The sequence below is a fragment of the Heterodontus francisci genome, chromosome 5 (genome assembly GCF_036365525.1).
Source record: "Heterodontus francisci isolate sHetFra1 chromosome 5, sHetFra1.hap1, whole genome shotgun sequence".
In the NCBI taxonomy this organism is placed as follows: domain Eukaryota; kingdom Metazoa; phylum Chordata; class Chondrichthyes; order Heterodontiformes; family Heterodontidae; genus Heterodontus; species Heterodontus francisci.
Genome location: NC_090375.1, coordinates 76,691,187 through 76,714,162, shown reverse-complemented (window position 1 = coordinate 76,714,162; position 22,976 = coordinate 76,691,187). Strand labels below are relative to the sequence as shown.

Below are 22,976 nucleotides of genomic sequence, written 5' to 3'. Positions count from 1 at the left end.
ATGCTGCCAGACCTGCTGAGTACTTCCCACACTTTCTGTTTTTATATTATAAAGTTTGAGGTTGTGTGAGGACAGGAAGGGCATCAATAAGTGAATCCAAAATAGCTATTTTGAAAAAAAAAAATGTTCTTGGGATGTGGGAAATACTAGCAAAACTACATTTATTGCCCATTCCTAGTTGCCCCATTGGGGCCACTCCTTGAACTGCTGACATCCTGTGCTGATGGTGCTCCCACAATAGCTTTAAGTAGAGAAATTTAAAATTTTGACTTGGTGTCAGGCAACAGCAATGTATATGCCAAGTCAGGATTGTGTATGGCTTGGAGGGAAACTATAAGACGGTGGTGTTCCTGTGATATTGCTGCTTTTGTTCTTTTTGGCAGTAGATGTTACAGGGCTGGGAGTGCTGCCGAAGTAGGCTTGATGGATTGCACAACTGCATACTGTAGATAGTTACAGCCATGGTGTACCAGTGGTGGAAGGGGTGCAAGCTGTCAATTTGTTTCTGAGAGCTGTTAATATGATATAAGTACAAGAGGCATTCTTTTGACACCAATGATTTTTCAAAATGTTGACTAATTTCCTAATGCCAGATAAGAGTGTGATTCCTTTCAGCCGATGTCCCAGACTCTCAGTCATCATCTCTGGGTATGTCCTGTTCCACATGATATTATATGGCATTGCATCACATGATCCACTGAACTTATTAAAATACCAGATCTATTACATAAAAGATATGTAACTAAAATGCTTTATTTTTGTATTGCTACCAAAGGGAAAGATGGTAGGAACTGCAGGGAATTTACAATCCTGAATCTTCTATCCCTTCCTTGAGAATAATGTATCCATTTTATCTAAGTATCTTTAAACTCAGGATTGTTTCCTTTGGATACCCAAGTCCTAGCATTTATGTTTAGCTACTGAACAAATCACAGAATGTAACTAGAATTTGACTGTAAATTAATGAATCAGAGTACCTGATGTTTATTAGTGAGGCTTTAATTTGTACTGCCCTAGTCCTTGCATTTGTCTCAGTGTATTTATGATAACTTTGAGAAAAAAGAAATATAGTTTGATAAATGTGCCTTTTTAATATTAGGAGTTACAATTTAAATGCTTGGCATTTATTTTCATAAGTCCTGTGGCAATTAAAAACTGTAAAATAAGACTAAGTGGTCACACAATAATAAATGTGTCTGTTCGGTGTTTCCAGTGTAGTTTCATTATAATACTGTCAGTGACTTTGCTGTGAGAATTAATTAATCTGTCTTTGAGTTGATCAGACTTTAATATTTTCTGTTTTAATTCAGCTTGCTTCTATTTGAACAGGGGCTTGCCACATAAATTGAGCACTACTGATACCCATTTGTCTTACATTTTATAAAATACATAACTGTATTTCAATTTTCTTCTTAGGTTGTACTGAGACATATATAAATATTCAGAATAATATTGGCACAATTTTACACTACATCATGTATGATATTTTGAAATTCCATACAGCTTTTCTAATCAACAGCTGCAGATTCTCATTTGGGGAGGAATGACTTAAATGGGATACTGAATATTTATGGGCAAGCACTTGATTAGATTTAGCTGTTGGCTTTTACTTACAGCATGAGAATGAAGGTTGTAATAGCAAGTAGCAGTAACTTCTTAACTAATTTAATTACTTTTATTTATCATTTATCAATCTGTACTCTAAATAGAAACTCAGTATTATTTATGGCCTATACATTAAAATGAAACTGATTTAAGGAATAATCGCTGATGTAAGAGCCGAATGACCTACTTCTATGCTGTAAATGACTCTATGACTCTATTTTAGTCCTTTAATGAAGTGTATCAAAGCACAAAGTAATATTTATCTATGTTCATTAATTTTGCTTTTGCATTTAGATTCATTATTTGCCAATTGCTATTCTTCCAGTTAATCTACATAGAAGAAAATCATTTCTTAACCTTCTCCTGGGCTAGCTGCAGGCACACTTTAGCTAACTCAACTTGAAGTTATTTCCTGATCTCTTCCTCCATTATAGTGATGATTGTAGGTGCTGCTTTCAGTTCTCACTCTAATCTTGACAATTTTATTAACCACCCATCCCTCTCCTCTACATGATCGATCTGGCTCTTCCATCTTCTTCCTTTGCTACACTGTCTTTACCTTTAGCAAGGCGCTGTCTGCAGACATCTGTTACAGACCCACTGACATACAGAGCTACTTGGATAATGTTTCTTGTATCTGCTTAGTTAGCTGGTAGCATTCTCACCTGTAGGTCAGAAGTAGTCAGTTCAGGCCTAACTATGGATTTCAACACTAATCTAGGCAGACACTTCAGTGCAGTAGTGAGGGAGTGCTGCATTGTCAGAGGTACTGTCTTTTATAGCAGAAGTTCTCAATCTTTTGGCATCTGAGGTCCTCCTCCCATGTTTAAAAATTCCACAGAACCCCCATCCCCACCCCCGGTAACATGATATAAGTACTTTTTCTGCATAAAAACTAAGTTAGACAATTAATCATATTGTTAGGACCAAGGCAGGAGTAATGCACTGTTAATTCAGTCCCACTACTCCACAGGCCCACTTGGTCTCAGCATCCCCTGTGGGAGTGTTTTGAAGATGTTTTCAAAACACTCCCACAGGGGATGCTGAGACCAAGTGGGCCCACATCAGAGACGCCATCTATGAGTCAGCTTTGACCACCTACGGCAAAAGTGCGAAGAGAAATGCAGACTGGTTTCAATCTCATAATGAAGAGCTGGAACCTGTCATAGCCGCTAAGCGCATTGCACTGTTGAACTACAAGAAAGCCCCCAGCGAGTTAACATCCGTAGCACTTAAAGCAGCCAGAAGCACTGCACAAAGAACAGCCAGGCGCTGCGCAAAGAACTACTGGCAACACCTATGCAGTCATATTCAGCTGGCCTCAGACACCGGAAACATCAGATGAATGTATGATGGCATTAAGAGAGCTCGTGGGCCAACCATCAAGAAGATTGCCCCCCTCAAATCTAAATCAGGGGACACAATCACTGACCAACGCAAACAAATGGACTGCTGGGTTGAGCACTACCGAGAACTGTACTCCAGGGAGAATGTTGTCACTGAGACTGCCCTCAATGCAGCCCAGCCTCTACCAGTCATGGATGAGCTGGACATACAGCCAACCAAATCGGAACTCAGTGATGCCATTGATTCTCTAGCCAGCGGAAAAGCCCCTGGGAAGGACAGCATTACCCCTGAAATAATCAAGAGTGCCAAGCCTGCTATACTCTCAGCACTACATGAACTGCTATGCCTGTGCTGGGACGAGGGAGCAGTACCTCAAGACATGCGCGATGCCAATATCATCACCCTCTATAAAAACAAAGGTGACCGCGGTGACTGCAACAACTACCGTGGAATCTCCCTGCTCAGCATAGTGGGGGAAGTCTTTGCTCGAGTCGCTCTCAACAGGCTCCAGAAGCTGGCCGAGCGCATATACCCTGAGGCACAGTGTGGCTTTCGTGCAGAGAGATCGACCGTTGACATGCTGTTCTCCCTTCGTCAGATATAGGAGAAATGCCGCGAACAACAGATGCCCCTCTACATTGCTTTCATTGATCTCACCAAAGCCTTTGACCTCGTCAGCAGACGTGGTCTCTTCAGACTACTAGAAAAGATTGGATGTCCACCAAAGCTACTTAGTATCATCACCTCATTCCATGACAATATGAAAGGCACAATTCAACATGGTGGCTCCTCATCAGACCCCTTTCCTATCCTGAGTGGCGTGAAACAGGGCTGTGTTCACGCACCCACACTTTTTGGGATTTTCTTCTCCCTGCTGCTTTCACATGCGTTCAAGTCCTCTGAAGAAGGAATTTTCCTCCACACAAGATCAGGGGGCAGGTTGTTCAACCTTGCCCGTCTAAGAGCCAAGTCCAAAGTACGGAAAGTCCTCATCAGGGAACTCCTCTTTGCTGACGATGCTGCTTTAACATCTCACACTGAAGAGTGCCTGCAGAGTCTCATCGACAAGTTTGCGGCTGCCTGCAATGAATTTGGCGTAACCATCAGCCTCAAGAAAATGAACATCATGGGGCAGGACGTCAGAAATGCTCCATCCATCAATGTTGGCGACCACGCTCTGGAAGTGGTTCAAGAGTTCACCTACCTAGGCTCAACTATCACCAGTAACCTGTCTCTAGATGCAGAAATCAACAAGCGCATGGGAAAGGCTTCCACTGCTATATCCAGACTGGCCAAGAGAGTGTGGGAAAATGGCGCACTGACACGGAACACAGAAGTCCGAGTGTATCAAGCCTGTGTCCTCAGTACCTTGCTCTATGGCAGCGAGGCCTGGACAACGTATGTCAGCCAAGAGCGACGTCTCAATTCATTCCATCTTCGCTGCCTCCGGAGAATACTTGGCATCAGGTGGCAGGACCGTATCTCCAACACAGAAGTCCTCGAGGCGGCCAACATCCCCAGCTTATACACACTACTGAGTCAGCGGCGCCTGAGATGGCTTGGCCATGTGAGCCGCATGGAAGATGGCAGGATCCCCAAAGACACATTGTACAGCGAGCTCGCCACTGGTATCAGACCCACCGGCCGTCCATGTCTCTGCTTTAAAGACGTCTGCAAACGCGACATGAAGTCCTGTGACATTGATCACAAGTCGTGGGAGTCAGTTGCCAGCGTTCGCCAGAGCTGGCAGGCAGCCATAAAGGCGGGGCTAAAGTGTGGCGAGTCGAAGAGACTTAGCAGTTGGCAGGAAAAAAGACAGAGGCGCAATGGGAGAGCCAACTGTGTAACAGCCCCAACAAACAAATTTTTCTGCAGCACCTGTGGAAGAGCCTGTCACTCTAGAATTGGCCTTTATAGCCACTCCAGGCGCTGCTCCACACACCACTGACCACCTCCAGGCACTTAAACATTGTCTCTCGAGATAAGGAGGCCAAAGAAACTCCACAGGTCACAGCATATTCGTAAAGTTTCCCACCAACTGAAAATTAGCCAAATTAAACTTTATTTATCCCCAGAATAAAGCGTACCAAACCAGGTTTCTTTAAACAACAACAAAATTAACTATTTATTAATAAACCAAGTTTTAAACGATAATGAGATAAATCTATGTATAAAAAGATTTTACAACTCCTTATTCTTCCTGACCCTCATGCACATACGTGCATTCAAAAACCAATTGTTAACCGGTTTTTAAAATGATGTTTTAAATTAGAACTGTTTCTTAGGAATAATAAAGTAAAAGGGTAACTTCTGGTCGGATATTTCTGGATCGGTGAGGTGTCCCAGAGTCGAATAGTCAGATGCCACTAGAAGTCTCTCCAGGCAAGTTTGATAAAAATTCTGTGATGGATAGGCATTCAAGGCAAAACGTCTGCAGCAGGCAGCACACGGATCTTTCAGCAAAAGATTGTAGCAACAGGTCTACTTAAATTTTAAAGTAGTAGTTTAACAGTAGAAACTTTTTTGAGATTTCAGGAACTTCCAAAAACACAAAAGGCAACCGAACTCACTCTTGAGGCAGAGATTTTCCAGAGACTGGAGACAATAGGAATGTTGCTACCTTTAACAATGCAAGCTTCCTCTCATCAAAGGAGCCTTACTCCAGAGAGAGCAGCAACTCTCTCTCTGGGTCTTTTCATCTCCAGGGGTCTTTTCCTCTCCCCAACCAGAGCACAGCCCCAACTCAAATGTAAAATTCTTTTTTTTTACAAGAGAGACAAGCATTCCATTCAGGGAGAGTTCTTTTCTCTGGTCTACAAACCCAGATATCCAACATCAACTGGCTTCTCAACCCAAAAGCGAAACTAAAATCTTTTAACAACTTAGTCACAAGACTGTCATAAAATCTTTCTGGTTGCTTGGATACAAATTTTACAACTTGCAGTTCAAACACCAGGCCTCAGCAGTCACTGTTCACAGAAAGTCCTTTTTCTCAGTCATAAAGGCACACAGACCTCTTAGTTTTCTTTAAGATAAAACTCTTGATACAATATATTTTTTTTTGTTTTACTTAGTTAATGTGTAACATGTTGCTGGTGCTTATTTTCAAATCGCTTTGTGGCCTTACCCCTCCCTGTATCTATAACCTCCTTCAGCCCTATAGCCATCCGAGATTTCTGCACTCCTCCAATTCTGGCCTCTTCTGCATCCCTGATTTTTTATTTTTCCATCATTGGGGTCCATGCTTTTAGTTGGCTAGCCCCAAAGCTCTGGTATTCCCTCCCTAAACCTCTCTCTAGCTCTCTTTACTCCTTTTTAAAAAGTTCCTTTAAACCTACCTATTTGATTAAGTTTTTGGCTACCTATACTAATATCTGTTTATGTGGCTTGGTGTCAAACTTTGTTTGACAATGTTCATGTGAAGCACCTTGGATGTTTTACTATGTTAAGGGCATTACGTAAATGAAAGTTGCTATTGAAGCTGAATTCTGCAGACAGTGTGGGAGAAGCTTAGTTTGGTAACGATAGCGAAACTGCCTCGGAATAAACAAAACAATCAGCTTAAATTAGCAGGTATCATTGGTTCTTTTGTGACTGTGAAGTTTCACTGAACACTATAATCCCTCACCTTCAGAAATTTCTTCCCATCATTTTGCTCCATCTGTTTCTGCAACTTTGAAACCTTCTCCTCAATAAAATGTAAATTCTCTTGCAATTCTCAAAGATTTTCCTCCAATGTTTCCAGAATCTTCCCCTCTTATTCCCTGATTAAACGCTGCTCTTGCTCAGTGAGAATCTGGTGACTCTGCATGGCAGGTGATCCGAACAATTTGATTCCCCAGGAGCACCTTAAGAGAAATCTGCCTTCATCATTCTGAATGATGGGACCTGCGGCCAATCCACTTTCCCAGGTTCTCTTCAACGGGCCTGAAACTGGACAATCAATGCCACTGAAGGCAGGGTTTAAGGAGATTATTTTAGCTGAAAGAAGCTCACACTCAACTTCATCATTCAGTCTGAATCATTATATCAATAACTTTAGACCTTGGCTATATCCTCATTTTCTTTACAGCAAGGGATATTAGTGGGATGGATCTGTGGTGAGAGAAGACAGGCTGACATTTTGGGCGTAGATCCGTCATCAGAATACATTTCTGTCAGGAGTTGAGAGCTGTCTGCAGCCAGAGTATTGGCATGGTTTTTCAAAACCAGCAAGCAACTGCACTTTATGATTTTGCTTCAAGCCTCCTGGCCAAAATTTTACACCCCCTCCGCCTCCCACTGGCAACGGACTGGGAGCTGTGGGGAGCATAAAAACGGATGGGATAGTAGGGTGAGCTGTGCTTGTCACCTACACACCTCTGCTGGTATTTTACCAGCAGTGGAGGAGGTGGCGGGTAACCTGCCGGCCCTTGGGTCAATTGACTCCCTTAAGTGGTTGATTCAAGGCCACATCAGGACCTCATTCCACTACTGCTGGTACTTTACCAGCAACCAGGAGGGTGGGGGGTACCCATGCCATATATTTCCAATTCAGGACGGTATGTGATTGAAGGGGAACTTGCAGGCGGTGGTGTTCCCATGCGTCTGCTGTCTTCTTTCTTCTAGGTGGAAGAGGTTGTGGATTTGGAAGATACTGTCGAAGGAGAAGAGTTTTCCCCCTGATTCCCATTGATTCCAGTTTTGCTAGGCCTCCTTGATGCCATACTCGGTCAAATGCTGCCTTGATGTCAAGGGCAGTCACTCTCACCTCACCTCTTGAATTCAGCTCTTCTGTCCATGTGTGAACCAAGGCTGCAATAAGGTCAGGAGCTGAGTGGCCCTGGCGGATCCCAATCTGAGCTGGTTATTGCTAAGCAAGTGCTGCTTGATAGCACTGTCGTTGACACTTTCCATCACTTTGCTGATGATTGAGAGTAGACTGATGGTGTGGTAATTGCCCGGGTTGGACTTGTCCTGCTTTTTATGTACTGGACATACCTGGGAAATGTTCCACATTGTCGGGTAGATGCCAGTGTTGTTGCTGTACTGGAACAGCTTCGCCAGGGGCGCAGCAAGTCCTAGAGCACAGGTCTTCAGTACTATTGCAGGAATATTGTCAGGGCCCATAGTCTTTGGAGTATCCCGTGCCTTCAGTCATTTCTTGACATCACGCGGAGTGAATTGAATTGGCTGAAGTCTGGCATCTATGATGCTGGGGACTTCAGGAGAGGAGGCCGAGATGGGTCATCAACTCGACACGTCTGGCTGAAGATTGTTGCAAATGTTTCAGCCTTATCTTCAGCACACTGATGAGCTGGGCTCCCCCATCATTGCCGATGGGGATATTTGTGGAGCCACCTCCTCCAGTTAGTTGTTTAATTGTCCACCACAATTCACAACTGGATGTGGCAGGACTGCAGAGCTTAGATCTGATCTGTTGGTTATGGAATTGCTTAGCTCTGTCTGGGTCTGTCCTGCCATTGGGACAGGACATACCTGGGGATAGTGATGGCAGTGTCTGGGATATTGTCTGTAAGGTATGATTCCGTGAGTATGACTATGTCAGGCTGCTGCTTGACTAGTCTGTGGGACAGCTGTCCCAACTTTTACACAAGCTCCCAGATGTTAGTAAGGAGGACTTTGCAGGGTCCACGGGGCTGGGTTTGCCTTTGTCAGTGCATTCTGTTTTATTGACTTCATAGCAGTTAGATACAACTGTGTGACTTGCTAGGCCATTTTAGAGGGCATTTCAGAGTCACGTAGGCCAGACCAGGTAAGGACAGCAGATTTCCTTCCCTAAAGGACATTAGTGAACCAGATGGGTTTTTACAACAATCGACAATGGTTTCATGGCCATCATTAGACTAGCTTTTGATTCCAGTTTTATTAATTGAATTCAAATTCCACCTTCTGCTGTGGTGGGATTCAAACCCCTATCCCCAGAGAAATACCCTGGGTTTCTGGTTTAACTAGTCCAGTGACAATACCACTACGCCACCACCCCCCCAGTGGTAATGCCATTGACTGTCAAGGAGAGATGGTTAGATTCTCTCTTTTTGGTGATATTCATTGCTTGGCACTTACCAGCCCAAACCTAAATGTTGTGCTGGTCTTACTGTATATGGACATGGACTGCTTCAGTACTTGAGGAGTTGCAAATGGTATTGAAGATCATACAATCATCAACGAACATTCCCACTTCTGATCTTATGATGGAGGGCAGGTCATTGATGAAGCAGCTGAAAATGGTTGGGCCTAGGACACTACCATAAGGAATTCCTGCAGCAATGTCCTGGGACTGAGATGATTGGCCTGCAACAACCACAACCATCTACCTTTATGCTAGGTATGACTCCAACCAGTGGAGAGTTGTCCCCTTGATTCCCATTCACTTCTGTTGGCTTGGGCTTCTTGATACCACACTCGGTCAAATGCTGTCTTGATATCCAGGGCAATCACTCTCAACTCACCTCTTAGGTTCAGCTCTTTTGTCTATGTTTGGACCGAGGCTGTAATGAGGTCAGGAGCAAAGTGACCCTGGTGGAACCTAAACTGAGCAGTGGTGAACAGTTTATTGCTGTTTAAGTGGCGCTTGGTAGCACTGTCGACAACACATTTTCATCACTTTGCTGATGATCGAAAGTAGACTGATGGGGTGGTAATTAGCTGGATTGGATTTGTCCTGCTTTTTGTGCATCGGATAGACCTGGGCAATTTTCCATGCTTCAGATGCTGGAAGTCTGAAATTTTTTTTTAAATGCTGGGGAAATCAGCAGGTCAGGCAACATGTATGGAGATGACCTTTCATCAGAACTAGAAAAAGTTAGAGATATAACAGGTTTTAAGCAAGCACAAAGGCAGAGAAAGGAAGAGGGGGAAAGGAACAAAAGGGAAGGTATGCGATAGGGTGAAAGGCAGGAGAGATTAAATGACAAAAGGAATGATGGTGCAAAGCAAAAGGAAATGGTAATGGGGCAAGTAAAGAAACAAAAGATGGATTAGAGGAAGTGTAAATGGGAACAGCAGAACTATCACCAATAGCTGCTGTCCAAACAAATAGGGACAGATGTTATGATCTGAAATTGTTCAATTCAATATTCTGTCTGGAAGCCTGTAAAGTGCCTAATTGAATGATGAACTGCTTGTTCCTTGAGCTTATGTTTCGCTTCATTGGAGCACAGTGTAGAATTAAAATGACAAGCAATTGGAAGCTCGAGGTTACGGTCTGAACAGAGGTGCTCCACAAGGCAGGTGCCCAATCTGCATTTGGTCTTTCCAATTTCAAGGAAAAGATGTGTTTGGTGGTGGAATCACGCTTGGAGGTAGTGAAAATGACAGATGATCCGTTGCATTTGGAGGCTGGTGGTGTGGAAGGTGAGGACAACGAGAACCCTATCGTGGTTCCAAGAAGGAGGGAAAGGGGTGAGAGCAGAAGTGCGGGAAATGGAACAAACAAGGTTGAGGGCCCTGTCACAATGGTGGTGGGGAATCTTCGGTTGAGGAAAAAAGCAGCATTGGCGTGAAACATGGCATCATTAGAATGGATGCGATGGAGATGGAGAAACTGGGAGAATGGAATAAAGTCCTTACAGGAAGTGAAGTGGGAAAAAGTGTAGTTAAAGTAGCTGTGGGAGAGAGGGATAGCCCATCCTAGAAATGGAGATAGAGATGTCAAGGGACTGAATGGAAGAATCAGAAGGACCATGTGAAGGCGAGGAAAGAATGAAAATTGGGAGCAAAGTTGATTAAATTCTCCAGTTTGGGGCGAGAGCAGGAAACGGCACTCTACAGCCATGAATGTACAGGTTAAAAGAGGTGAGGGTGGGGAGCTGAATACAACTGGAATAACGAATGTTCCTCATATCCCACAATAAGGCAGCCATAGTGAGGGCCCATACAGATTCCTAGAGTAATGCCTCTTATTTTGAAGAAGTGAGTGGAGTCAAAGGAGAAATTGTTCAATTTGAGAACAAGTTCAGTCAGGCAGAAGAGGCTGATGGTGGATGGGGACTGGTTGGGCTTCCCTTCAAGGAAGAAGCAGAGAGTCCTCAGCCTATCCTGGTGGGGAATGGAGGTGTGAGGGATCGGATGTGCATGGTGAAAAGGAGACAGTTAGGGACTGATAACTGTTAAAGTGGGGGAGGACATCGGAAGAATTGAAACTATAGGTGGGAAGAGACTGGACAAGGGGAGAAAAAGTTAAGGAGTCCTTGATTGGAAGAAATCAGTTGTGTGGGGCAAGAACAGGCTGAAATGATGAGTCTACCAGGGCAGTCCACTTTGGGAAGGGTAGAAATGGGCTCAACTGAGTTGAGGGATGATGAGGTTGAAGGCCATAGAGGGAAGATCTCCAGAAGAGATGAGGTTAGATGACCATCGTGCTCTGTCATTTCTGTCACACCAAACTGATCTTCCTCTCCCCTCCACTTTCAGCATTCCAAAAGGATTATTCCCTCTGTGATACCCTGGTCCACTCCTCAATCGCCCCCAACATCCAGTCCCTTCCCCACAGCACTTTCCCATGCAAGCACAGGACATGTCGCACCTGTCCCATTACCACCTCACTGTGCAGAGCCCCAAACACTCCTTCCAAGTGAAACAGTGATTTGTTTGTACTTCTTCCAATTTGCTATGTTGAATTTGCTGCTCACGATGCAGTGTCCTTTACCTTGAGACCAAACGCAGAGTGGGTGACTTTTGAGGAACACCTCGTCCACAAGTGTGATCCCAAAATCCTGGTCACCTGTCATTTTAATTTTCTGTCCCTCTCTAATTCTGGCCTCCGACATTGTTCCATCGAATTTCAACATATGCTCAAGGAGTAGCACCTTGTCTTTGATTCGCATTTTACAGCTTTCCAGACTTGACATTGAGTTCAACAATTTCAGATCATAACCACTGCCCCTATATTTTCGATCAACAGCTGTAGATCCCACTTGCGCTTCCTCCAGTATGATGTTTTGTTTCTTTACTTGTTCAGTTATCATTTCCTTTTGCCTTACACCATTATCCCTTTTGTTATTTATTCTCTCCTGCCTTCTATCCTTTCATAGACCTTCCCTTTTGTTCTTTCCCTCTCCCCTTTCCCTGCCTCTGTGTTTGCTAAAAACCTGTTACATTACTAACTTTTTCCTGTTGTGATGAAAGATCATCAACTTGAAACCTTGGGCTGAGCTTTATCACAGGCTTTGGGACCTTGACGTCAGGCAAAAAGCAGGACCCTAGCCCACACTCAATGGCAGTGGGACTGGGTCAGTGATTTTACTGCAGGCGACCTACTAATTGCCAGGCCTGCTGTCCAATTAAGGTCAGCAGGTGGGCTCCTGATGCTGCTTGCCCAATCAGAGGGCCAGCAGCTCCGAAGCCTCAGCAGTGCTGCCGTTGAGAGGTGGGCGCTGCTAGAGCAGTTTGGAGACCTCAGGGCACCTCAAAATGGAGGCAACCTCAGATAGGTAAGTAAAAATTAACACTCAATAAGGCCAACGGTGGTAGGCCACGCCAATTGCAGGGCAAACCCCACTGGGTGGGGGGAGATCATTGGGACTGCAGATGCTGCCTTTCTGCCTGCGGCCCCCTCTGTGGGGCATGGAGCCTCTGGCTCCGGTGGCTCCCCGGACTGCTGCAAGGGGCCGCTCCGCTGTTGGCAAAATACCGGAGGCCTGTAAAATGGACCTTAATTTTGCCCTTAAGTATGTAAATCAGCTGCCCATTCAACGGAGGGAGGTAGTTGATCCGCCTCACAGCCTGCCACTGAGAAATTTCCCCAGCAGTGATACAGCAACATGGAGCTATCCTGATATTTTACCGTCTTGCCGCCTCCATTCCCTCCACCCGGGGGCCAGTAAAATTAGCCTGTTAACTCTTTCTCTATCCACAGATGCTGCTTGACCTGCTGAGTACTTCCAAAATTTTCTGTTATAATTTCATTTTCTTAATGACTGCTCATTGTTTTCTTTTTATGTCTTCCTATTGCTTCACTGCCATTATATTATTATCTAATCGTTTTCTGCTCACCAGTAAATCCTTTCTCTGTATTTGTAGTATCTTCCCTTTTTATTCTAACTCTCACTTTTCAGTCTGACTTTATACCTGGAATGGGAACCTTTTTTTTTAAACAGATACTAATTAACCAGCTGTGTATTTTTAGCAATTTCTGTTTTTGATTCAGATTGTCACCATTTTCACATTTGCTTTCTCCTTGTTTTCAGTTATTCATTTTTATCAATTGATTCCCAAAGGAGTTCAATCCTTTTTAATTGGCCACACTCTTATGACACTGCTGGTCCAGCCAACTCTAAATGCAAAACTGTTCCCGAAACTATCAAGGATTTTTTCAAACTTGCCTGTGTTGTTATCTCTTTTGGCTAATAGATGAGTAATTAGTGGCCACTGGCTCCATTAGTAGCATTATCACTTCTAAATCAGAAGGTCTTTAGGTTCAAGCCCCACTCCTTGCACTAGGTTCTAGCAAAATGGAGCACGTATTCAGGACAGACATTTCAGTGCAGTACTGAGGGAAAGCTGCATTATCGGAGATACCATTTTTGGGTGAATTGTTAATTTAAGATCGAGTCCGTCTTCTCAGGTAGATGTGAAGATCCTATGGGCATAGTCAAAGAAAATAAGGTAGTTCTCATGCTGCCTTGGCCAACATTTATCCCTCAATCAACACCACCAAAACTGGTTATTTGTCTCATTGTCATTTGTGTGACTTAGCTGTATGCAAATTATTTGCTGTGGTTGCTCACCAAACAACAATAATACAGTTCAAAATAAATCATTTGCTGTGCATTACAAGGGACATTCTGAGGATGTGAAAGTGCTATCTAATTGCAAGTTCTTTTTATTATGGATCTTTTGCTCTTAACATTGCTGAAGTGTATTTTCTTTAAAACACCGGCCATAAGCTACCATCTTGAATGGTTGTACTACTAGAAAAAGGTTGGGGTTCAATGACGGGGCGCAATTCTAGATTTAATCTTCGGTAATGAAGCTGGGCAAGTGGATGAAGTAGCAATGGGTGATCATTTTGGAGATAGTGTCCATCATACAGTTAGTTTTAGCATAATCATGGAAAAGGACAAAGATAAAACGGGAGTAAAAATTCTAAATTGGGAGAAGGCAAATTTTACAAAACTGAGAGGTGACCTGGCGAAAGTGGACTGGATACAGCTACTTGAAGGAAAATCAATGGCAAACCAGTGGGAGGCATTCAAAAGTGAAATTCTACAGGCACAGTGTAGGCATGTCCCCACAAAGATAAAGGGTGCCAAATCTAGAGCCCCCGGTTATCTAGAAGCTTACAGGCTAAGTTAAATCAGAAAAAGAAAGCTTATGGCGATCAGAAAAATCTTAATACTTGAGGAAGCCTAGAGGAGTATAGAAAGTGCAGGGGTGAAGTAAAAAAGGAAATTCGAAAAGCAAAGAGAGGGCATGAAAAATTATTGGCAGGTAAAATCAAGGAAAACCCAAAGATGTTTATCAGTACATTAAGAGCAAGAGGATAACTAAGGAAAGGGTAGGGTCTATCAGAGATGTACAAGGGAACTTATGCATGGATGCAAAAGATGCGGGCAGGGTTCTAAATGAGTTTTTTGTCTCTGCCTTTACAAAGGAGAGGGTTGATGCAGACATTGTAGTTAACGAGGAGGAAATATTAGATATGATAAGCATAATGAGAGAGGAAGTACTAGAGGGTCTGACATCCTTGAAAGTGGCTAAATTGCCAGGGCTAGATGAATTGCATTCCAGCTTGTTAAAGGAAGCCAGGGAGGAAATAACGGATGCGCTGAGGGTCATCTCCAATTCCTCACTAGATACGGGCGAGGTACCAGATGATTGGAACGTTGTACCATTGTTTAAAAAGGGTGCGAGGGATAGGCCAAATAACTATAGGCCGGTCAGTCTGACCTCAGTGGTGGGTAAGTTGTTAGAATCAATTCTGAGGGACAGGATAAACTGCCACTTAGAAAGGCATGGATTAATCAAGGATAGCATAGATTTGTTAGGGGAAGGTCATGTCTTACTAACTTAATTGAATTTTTTGAGGAAGTAACTGGGAGGATTGATGAGGGTAGTGCAGTGGATGTGGTCTACATGGATTTTAGTAAGGCATTTGACAAGGTCCCGCATGGCAGACTGGTCAGTAAAATGAAAGCCTATGGGATACAGGGGTATATGGCAGGTTGGATCCAGAATTGGTTCAGGGACAGGAAACAAAGGGTAGTAGTCGACGGATGTTTTTGCGAATGGAAAGCTGTTTCCAGTGGCTTTCCACAGAACTCAGTGTTGGGTCACTTGCTATTTGTGGTATATATTAATGATTTGGACTTCAATGTGCGAGGCATGATTGGGAAATTTTATGATGACACAAAGATTGACCATGTAGTTGATAGTGAAGAGGATAGCTGTAGACTCCAGAATTATATCAATGGTTTGGTTGAGTGGACGGAAACGTGGCAAATGGAATTCAACCCAGAGAAGTGTGAGGTAATGCATTTAGGAGGGCAAATAAAGCGATAAATGGGAGGATATTGAGAGGAGTAGAAGATGTCCACAGGTCCCTGAAGGTGGCAGGACAGGTAGGTAGAGTGGTGAGGAAGGCATATGGAATGCTTTCCTTTATTGGCCGAGGTATAGAATACAAAAGCAGGGATGTGATGCTGGAACTGTATAAAACGCTGGTTAGGCCATAGCTGGAGTATTGTGCACAGTTCTGGTCACCACATTACAGGAAGGACATAATTGCTCTGGAGAGAGTACAGAGGAGATTTGCAAGAATGTTGAAAAGATTAGAGATACAGCACTGAAACAGGCCCTTCGGCCCACCGAGTCTGTGCCGAACATCAACCACCCATTTATACTAATCCTACACTAATCCCATATTCCTACCAAACATCCCCACCAGTCCCTATATTTCCCTACCACCTACCTATACTAGTGACAGGTAAATTGGCCATTATAAATTGTCAACCTGCAAGTCTTTTGGCTTGTGGGGAGGAAACCGGAGCACCCGGAGAAAACCCACGCAGACATTTGCCAGGGCTTGAAAGTTGCAGCTATGAGGAAAGATTGGATAGGCTAGGGTTGTTTTCCTTAGAACAGAGGAGGCTGAGGGGTGACTTAATTGAGGTGTACAAAATTATGAGGGGCCTAGGTAGAGTAGAAAGGAAGGACCTGTTTCCCCTAGCAGAGAGGTCAATTTCCAGGGGGCACAGATTTAAGGTGATTGGTGAAAGGATTAGAGGGGACGTGAGGAAAAACATTTTCACCCAGAGGGTGGTGGATGTCTGGAATTCACTGGCAGGATCGGTGGTGGAGGCAGAAACCCTCAACTCATTTTAAAAGTTACCTGGACATGCACCTGAAGTCCTGTAACCTGCAAGGCTATGGACCGAGTGCTGGAAGGTGGGATTAGATGGACGGCTAGTTTTTTCAGCCGGCACAGACACAACGGGCTGAATGGCCTCCTTCTGTGCCGTAATTTTTCTATGGTTCATTTTCTACTTTTCTGAAGTAAGCTATTTTTAAATGTTTCTGTAAATTCTCTATTTGTAAACAATTTCCAAGTTTACATTCATGGACTCATGCCATATTGATGTAGTATACAGTATTGTTGCACTTTAAGGATTACAGTGGAAGGTTGTGGGTTGTTTTCTTTGCAGCAGTAGCACTTTACAGGTTTATCTACTAAGTATATCTAATGAATAACAAATATTATTGATCTGATATTAGCTATAATATCTGATTACTCCAGTTTCTCATACAAAAATCAGCTAGGACTTTTCCTTCCATCAGAACTTGCCTGTTTTGAGTCCAGTGAATATTACCATGAGCTGAATTTTCACCACAGAGGCAGAAAACAGGAGCCGAGTCTGTTTTTGCCTCCGGTGGATAACTGATTAAAGTTCAGATTTTATGGAGGTGAGTTCTTAGTTGAAAGGGAGACAGATTTCCTGTCCATTTGGAGCCAGTGGGGGCAGGAACTTAGGTGGGTCAGATGTAGTGTAGGACTCATTTAGACACCCCATGGCAGCCATCACTGAGGCTACTGGTTGTCCTGAGGGAGAGATCTGCTGTTTGTGTGAAAGCCTTCCACAGTACCAGAGGGAAGTGAGATGTCACAGGAGAGCCAGAGGCTTGGCACCTGGGGCAGGGCAGACATTTGTGCCATCGATACCGATCTGGATCTAATGCAGGAGGCCGTGAGGGAGAGTGGCAGGAGGAGGCCACCTCGTCATGCAGCAGAGATTCCTGTCCTACCCTCCCCTGGAGAGTATTGTTGGTGCCCAGACCAGCACTTTGAAATTGACACGCTGCCTGGCGCCTGTATTTTTAGGGCCACCCCAACCCTGCCTTCATTCCCATCTTCGGGGCATCCCGAAAATTCAGTCCCATGTGTCTGTCATCTGAGGCCATCTGTGATGTGTTTCTTTTTCCCTCCAGTAGCTTTTCTGTCAACATGGTGGACACTCTACATTTGAAATATTATTTTTAAACAAAAATAACCTCACTGTTACTCAAGTTATGTTTAGCTGGATTAATTTGTTGTCGTGATGCTGTTCATCTTTGAAAGTTTGGTTTTTCATTTGTGGTCATTGCTTTATGGACAGGTACTAAGTAAGGAATAAATTAATGAAAAGACATGGAAATATAAATAAAGTAAAACTGAGAGGAAGAAAGAAGTGAAACTGAACGGGACTGTAATAATTAGAAAACAACTGGTCCAATTCCCATTCGGTCGTGACCCCATTCTACGCTTCCATCTCGGATTATGCGCTCCTCTTTCTAAATCTGCTTGAGGGAGGTCACTGGCCCTCTCATACAAACACAATCAATATAAGAATTGCAAAACTGTTGTGTAATAACCCCTTACCAGCTTCCCTGGGCCATGAAGCTAATTTTATTTTCAGTGTCGTGCTGCAGGAAATAACTTGTTAGTCCATTAAAGAAAATGCACTCTTTTTTGCAGTTGTCATGATACTGGATTGTGTGCTGGAAAGTAAATCGTATGCCTGATAATTCACCACTCACTCCTAATTTACAGATTGCTGTTTCACTTGGGAAATCCTGAATATCTGCTTTATTTTAGTTTAAAGGTGATTTGAAATATGTTGCCTTATTAGCAGTGTCGAATGATTAAAGCAAAAGCCTCTCTCCATAGGAAAGAAATAGAGTCCAGAGTTGCTTTGAGCGGACCAGAATTTCAAGCTGCTTTGTCCAAAGAGGTGGAAAAAGAAGAAGAGAGGCATACTCAGCAATTGAAAGGATATCAAGAAAAAATTGACCTATTAAACCAGCAGTATATTATTTTGGAGGATGAATTTCGCATGGCTCTTACCATTGAAGCAAATCGATTTAAAGAGGTAATTAAAGGTCATAATTATATATTCAGGAAAAGCCTATAAGAATCAATTAAATTAAGATTTAATGTTTATATTGAAACACTTAAAGGTGTCAAAATGTATTAAATTTTTGAGTCCATTTCAGGAAATTAAGTCATATATAAAAGTAAAGATTTTGGGCTATGACTTGTTGGATCAGTAATATACATTATTTCAGCTGTAGTTCTAAATTAGTAAAGAATTGGAAAAAGAGCCAGAAGCTACACACAGCTCTGTCTTAATAGTCATCAAAACAATTAGAAGAGGAGACAGACTAAGGGGTTCAAATATTTAAAAGTGTGAGGACATGTTGATCAGTGAGATTGTAGTATTAGGGATATACTGTGAATAAGTAAAGAACTAATCTATATAAATCATTGGTTAGGCTGCCATTAGAAAATAGTGCCCAGTTTTGGATATCCTGATGCAGGAAGGAGATGAAGTTCATGGAAATGGGATAGAAGAGACTTAGTAAGATGTTACCAGGGATAAGTCATTTTAATTATGAGGAGAGACTAGTGAAATTTAGGCATTTTTCTACAGAAGGTTAAAGGGAGAAATGATGAAGGTGTTCAAATTTGGGTTTTTTGATAAGGTAAATTAAACAAAACAATTTTCACTAGTTGGGGTATTAGTAACTAGAGAGTGGAAATTTAGGGGGGAATTTTATTCTGGTGGCAGGGGTCTCAACGTCTGGAAAAAGCAAGGCTGAGATCCCCGTGTCACCTCCTCTTCGGAAGACCCGCCGAATCTACTGCCGATCAGGCACTTAAGTGGACAGCGCTGGACCTTCCACAAGATCAAGGACCCCGTCTCTTGAGGTCTCGCCCTTGCAGAGCCAATCAGACGCCAATAACTGCAGTGCCACCGTGGAGTCGGTGACTGCTGCTGGAGGAGCATCTACCGGAGGCCGAGGAGTGTCGCTCGATGGGGTGGGGGGAGTGGTTCAGCAGCAAGGGCAGGGGTGGCTCTCAGTGGGCTACCCTCTTCCTGATACCGGGTCCCTCGTTGAGGCACTAAGTGCCTTTGAACAAAGGACTGCCCCCGGAGCCAGGAAACAGTCCACACGGTTTTTTGTGTTGTGCTTCCCGTGCAGCGACAGGACCGCCTGTCGCATGGCTAATAGTGGCTGCAGTGAGAAGAGACCCTTAATTGGAGGTCAATTGCCCAGTTAAGGGCCTCAATTGGCAATGGGGAGAGGGATGGCCATCCACAGGTCTACTTTCCCCGGACTAAATTTTAGCGGAGGTGGGATGGTGGCGGGAACCCACCACCCTGCCCCCACCACCACCATCCCACCCGATTTTATGCTCTCGCTCCAAACTTTTCGCGGGGGCGAGCATAAAATTCTCCCCTTAAATCAGCATTAAAAGAACAAAGGGAAAAGTTGGGATTTTTTAATGCATGGGCGGCACAGTGGCGCAGTGGTTAGCACCGCAACCTCACAGCTCCAGGGACCCGGGTTCGATTCTGGGTACTGTCTGTGCGGAGTTTGCAAGTTCTCCCTGTGTCTGCGTGGGTTTTCGCCGGGTGCTCCGGTTTCCTCCCACAGCCAAAGACTTGCAGGTGGTAGGTAAATTGGCCATTGTAAATTGCCCCTAGTGTAGGTAGGTGATAGGGAATATGGGATTACTGTAGGGTTAGTATAAATGGGTGGTTGTAGGTCGGCACAGACTCGGTGGGCCGAAGGGCCTGTTTCAGTGCTGTATCTCTAAATTAAAAAAAAGAATCAGAAATCGAGATAGAAGCAAAGCTCACACCCTTTAAGAAGGAAGTGGATAAATACTTGAAGCAGAAAAAGTTAAAAGGTTAAAAAGAAAAGGAAGGGATGTGGGATTAAGTGGATAACTCCAGGGCTACTTAAAGTTTGGACTGAGAAATAAACGACCTGATGAATTGAAAAATGTTCTGCGCCCATGCCTGTGACTTTGAGTTATTGACCCTGACAGTACAAGTGAAAAGAGTTAAAAGAAAATTGAGAACTATATCTTGAGCAAAAAAAGGGGGGGGGGAAAAGTAGCTTTGACATTATGTACAGTTTTTAATTACAAAATCTCAATTGTAACAATGTTATCACCAACAAAGCCAATTGAGGAAAACAGCTCCTGTACTTTTGGAAAGTGAATAATATCCTGAGTATTTAAGCAAAATAAACTGTGTCTGCAGCAAAGGTACACAAACAGGCCTTTCTGTCCTGACCTACAAGGTGTTTTTTTTTAAATATTACAACATCACTATGGATGAGAAAGGCCATAGGGTCTGTTTTTGTTTATCCATCCAATAAGCACCCACAGTCTCTCCCATTGCAGCATCCAATTGTTTCTTAAATTATTCTAGGGTTTTTCCCTTAACACCTCTACTGAAAATCCATTCCACATATTCATCACTTTGTGTGAAGAACTGAATAACTTCTTGATATTAATCATAATTTTTCCTTTTACTAGTTTGAACCCATGTCCAATCGTTGTACTCTCTCAATTTAGTTTGAAATAATTTTCTGGATCTATCTTTTTCACACCATTTGCCATTTATTTTGTTCATTGCTGGGAAATGGAGTGCTATTTTCTTTTTGAATTAAGATCAAATATTCCTAATTCAAGTGCAAATGAGCCGAACTCCCTCTGCTAGCATGAAGATTGGATTTATTGCAGATCGTGGCTCAGTTGGTTGCACTCTTACCTCTGAGTCAAGGTTGTGGGGTCATATCCCACTGCAGGACTTAAGCACAAAAATCAAGGCTGACACTCCATTGCAGTACTGAAGGAATGGTGAGATGTTAAACCGAGGCCTTGTCTGCTTTCTCAGGTGTACATGAAAGATCCCATGGCACTATTTCGAAAAAGAGCAAGGGAGTTATCCCTGGTGCCCTAGCCAGTAGTTATTCCTCAATCAACATCACAAAATACAATTAATCTGGTCAATATCACATGGCTGTGGGAGTTTGTTGTGTGAAAATTAGCTGCCGCATTTCCTACATTACAATAGTGACGACGTTTCAAAAGTACTTCAATGGCTGTAAAGCATTTTGGTTGTGAAAGGCTGTATATAAATACAAGTCAGTCATTTTTTCTTGTTCACTGAAGAGTCCTGCTGTCTCAAAACTTTATGGTGATATGTAAAACAGATCAATTTAATGCTGGGAGTGTATAGTAGAGTAACTAGTAACAGTTTTAAAATATTTAATATGCAGAAGTGTACACAAATGTATCAACATAATTAAAGTAAAAGCAAAATACTCTGGATGCTGGAAATCTGAAATAAAAACAGTGCTGGAAATACTCAGCACGTTTGGCAGCATCTGCGGAGAGAAAGAGATTTAAGATTTCAGGTCTTTTCAGGTTCTATTGTCAGACAATAGGAGTTTGAATCTCAGTATTTAGGGTACATTCTAATTTTGGATCCTGAACATAACATGAAAGTAGAATATAGTAGTTTACAAAGCAAAATATCCAGCTTTTATGGAGAACATTTTGCACTGGGTAGTGTGGATGATTCTCAACCGGCCTCTGAATCAAACCACTACAACAAAAAAGCATTGTGGGTGTATCTACACCACATGGACTGCAGTGGTTCAAGAAGGCAGCTCACCACCACCTTCTCAAGGGCTATTCAGGATGGGCAATAAATGCTGGCCTTGCCAGCGATGCCCACAACCCACAAACGAATAAAAAAAAATTGACTTTCAATCGTAAATAATTTTGGACAAGAAAAGTGATAGCATTAGAGAGGTCACTACTCTATAGAGATGGTACAATTAAACATTACCTTCCTCTGTTTGATGTGTAATCTGTAATCATATTTCTTTTCAAAAAACACAGGTAAAGAGTGGCTTTGATCACGTGACAGCAGAGCTCGCAAACTATAAACAGGCCCTTGCTCAATTACAGCAGAAGGAGAAACAATCTGGGACTTTGGTTCAGGAGCTGACCACCATGGTGAAAGAGCAGAAAGCTAAGATAGCAGAACTGGCAAAATCCAAACAGGAAACCATTTCAGAGCTTAAGGTATACTGGACTACATAATAGCTTGAGGCAGTCAATAGATAATTAATATATTGATATCTAACAGTTGTTGTTCTCATAGTATCTCCTGTATCCTCTACTATTGTTGGACTGACGTCTGTTCTATTTATCGTTGGATAAAGCAGACAGACTTGCTATGTTTTTTCATAATCCCTCCATTACTTTCCTTATTTTAATGTGCCCATTTAAGAAAGTAAAACCAGAAAATATTGGCAATGCAGAAGAAGTCAATCTGTATCCGCAAGAGAAAAAGATAGGTTAATATTTTGAAACTGAAAATTGCCAGCGGTAATGAACAGTCGTACCTAAAATATGACCTGCTATTTCATTTTCACATGGTGACTGGCTTGCTATATGTTACCAACATTTTCTGCTTTTATTTCAGGGCTCCTGTTTGCAATTTTTCTTAAAATATCTGCATATTTTTAAACATTCAGAACAGCCTCAAAATCTACAGGTGTTAGGATTCACTGCAACAACTGCTTTAAGAATTTATCATAGGAAATAGGAGCTGGAGGAGGCTATTCGGCCACTCGAGCCTGCTCTGCTATTCAACTAGATCATGGCTGATCTTCTACCTCAGGGCTTTTTTCACGCACTATCCCTATATCCCTTGATATCTTTAATAACAAGAAAT

General features: G+C 42.9%; 1 protein-coding gene across 4 annotated transcripts in view; it reads left to right on the top strand.

Moving 5' to 3' along the window:
* The window catches only part of lrrcc1 (leucine rich repeat and coiled-coil centrosomal protein 1), a 222,160-nt gene that overhangs the window by 116,589 nt on the left and 82,595 nt on the right, over nucleotides 1-22,976 (top strand). For all 4 annotated transcript variants that reach the window (XM_068031666.1, XM_068031668.1, XM_068031667.1 and 1 more), the window contains 2 exons: nucleotides 18,098-18,299; nucleotides 22,136-22,321. In XM_068031666.1, the coding sequence (XP_067887767.1) occupies nucleotides 18,098-18,299; nucleotides 22,136-22,321 (388 nt within the window). The remainder of the gene's footprint in view (nucleotides 1-18,097; nucleotides 18,300-22,135; nucleotides 22,322-22,976) is intronic.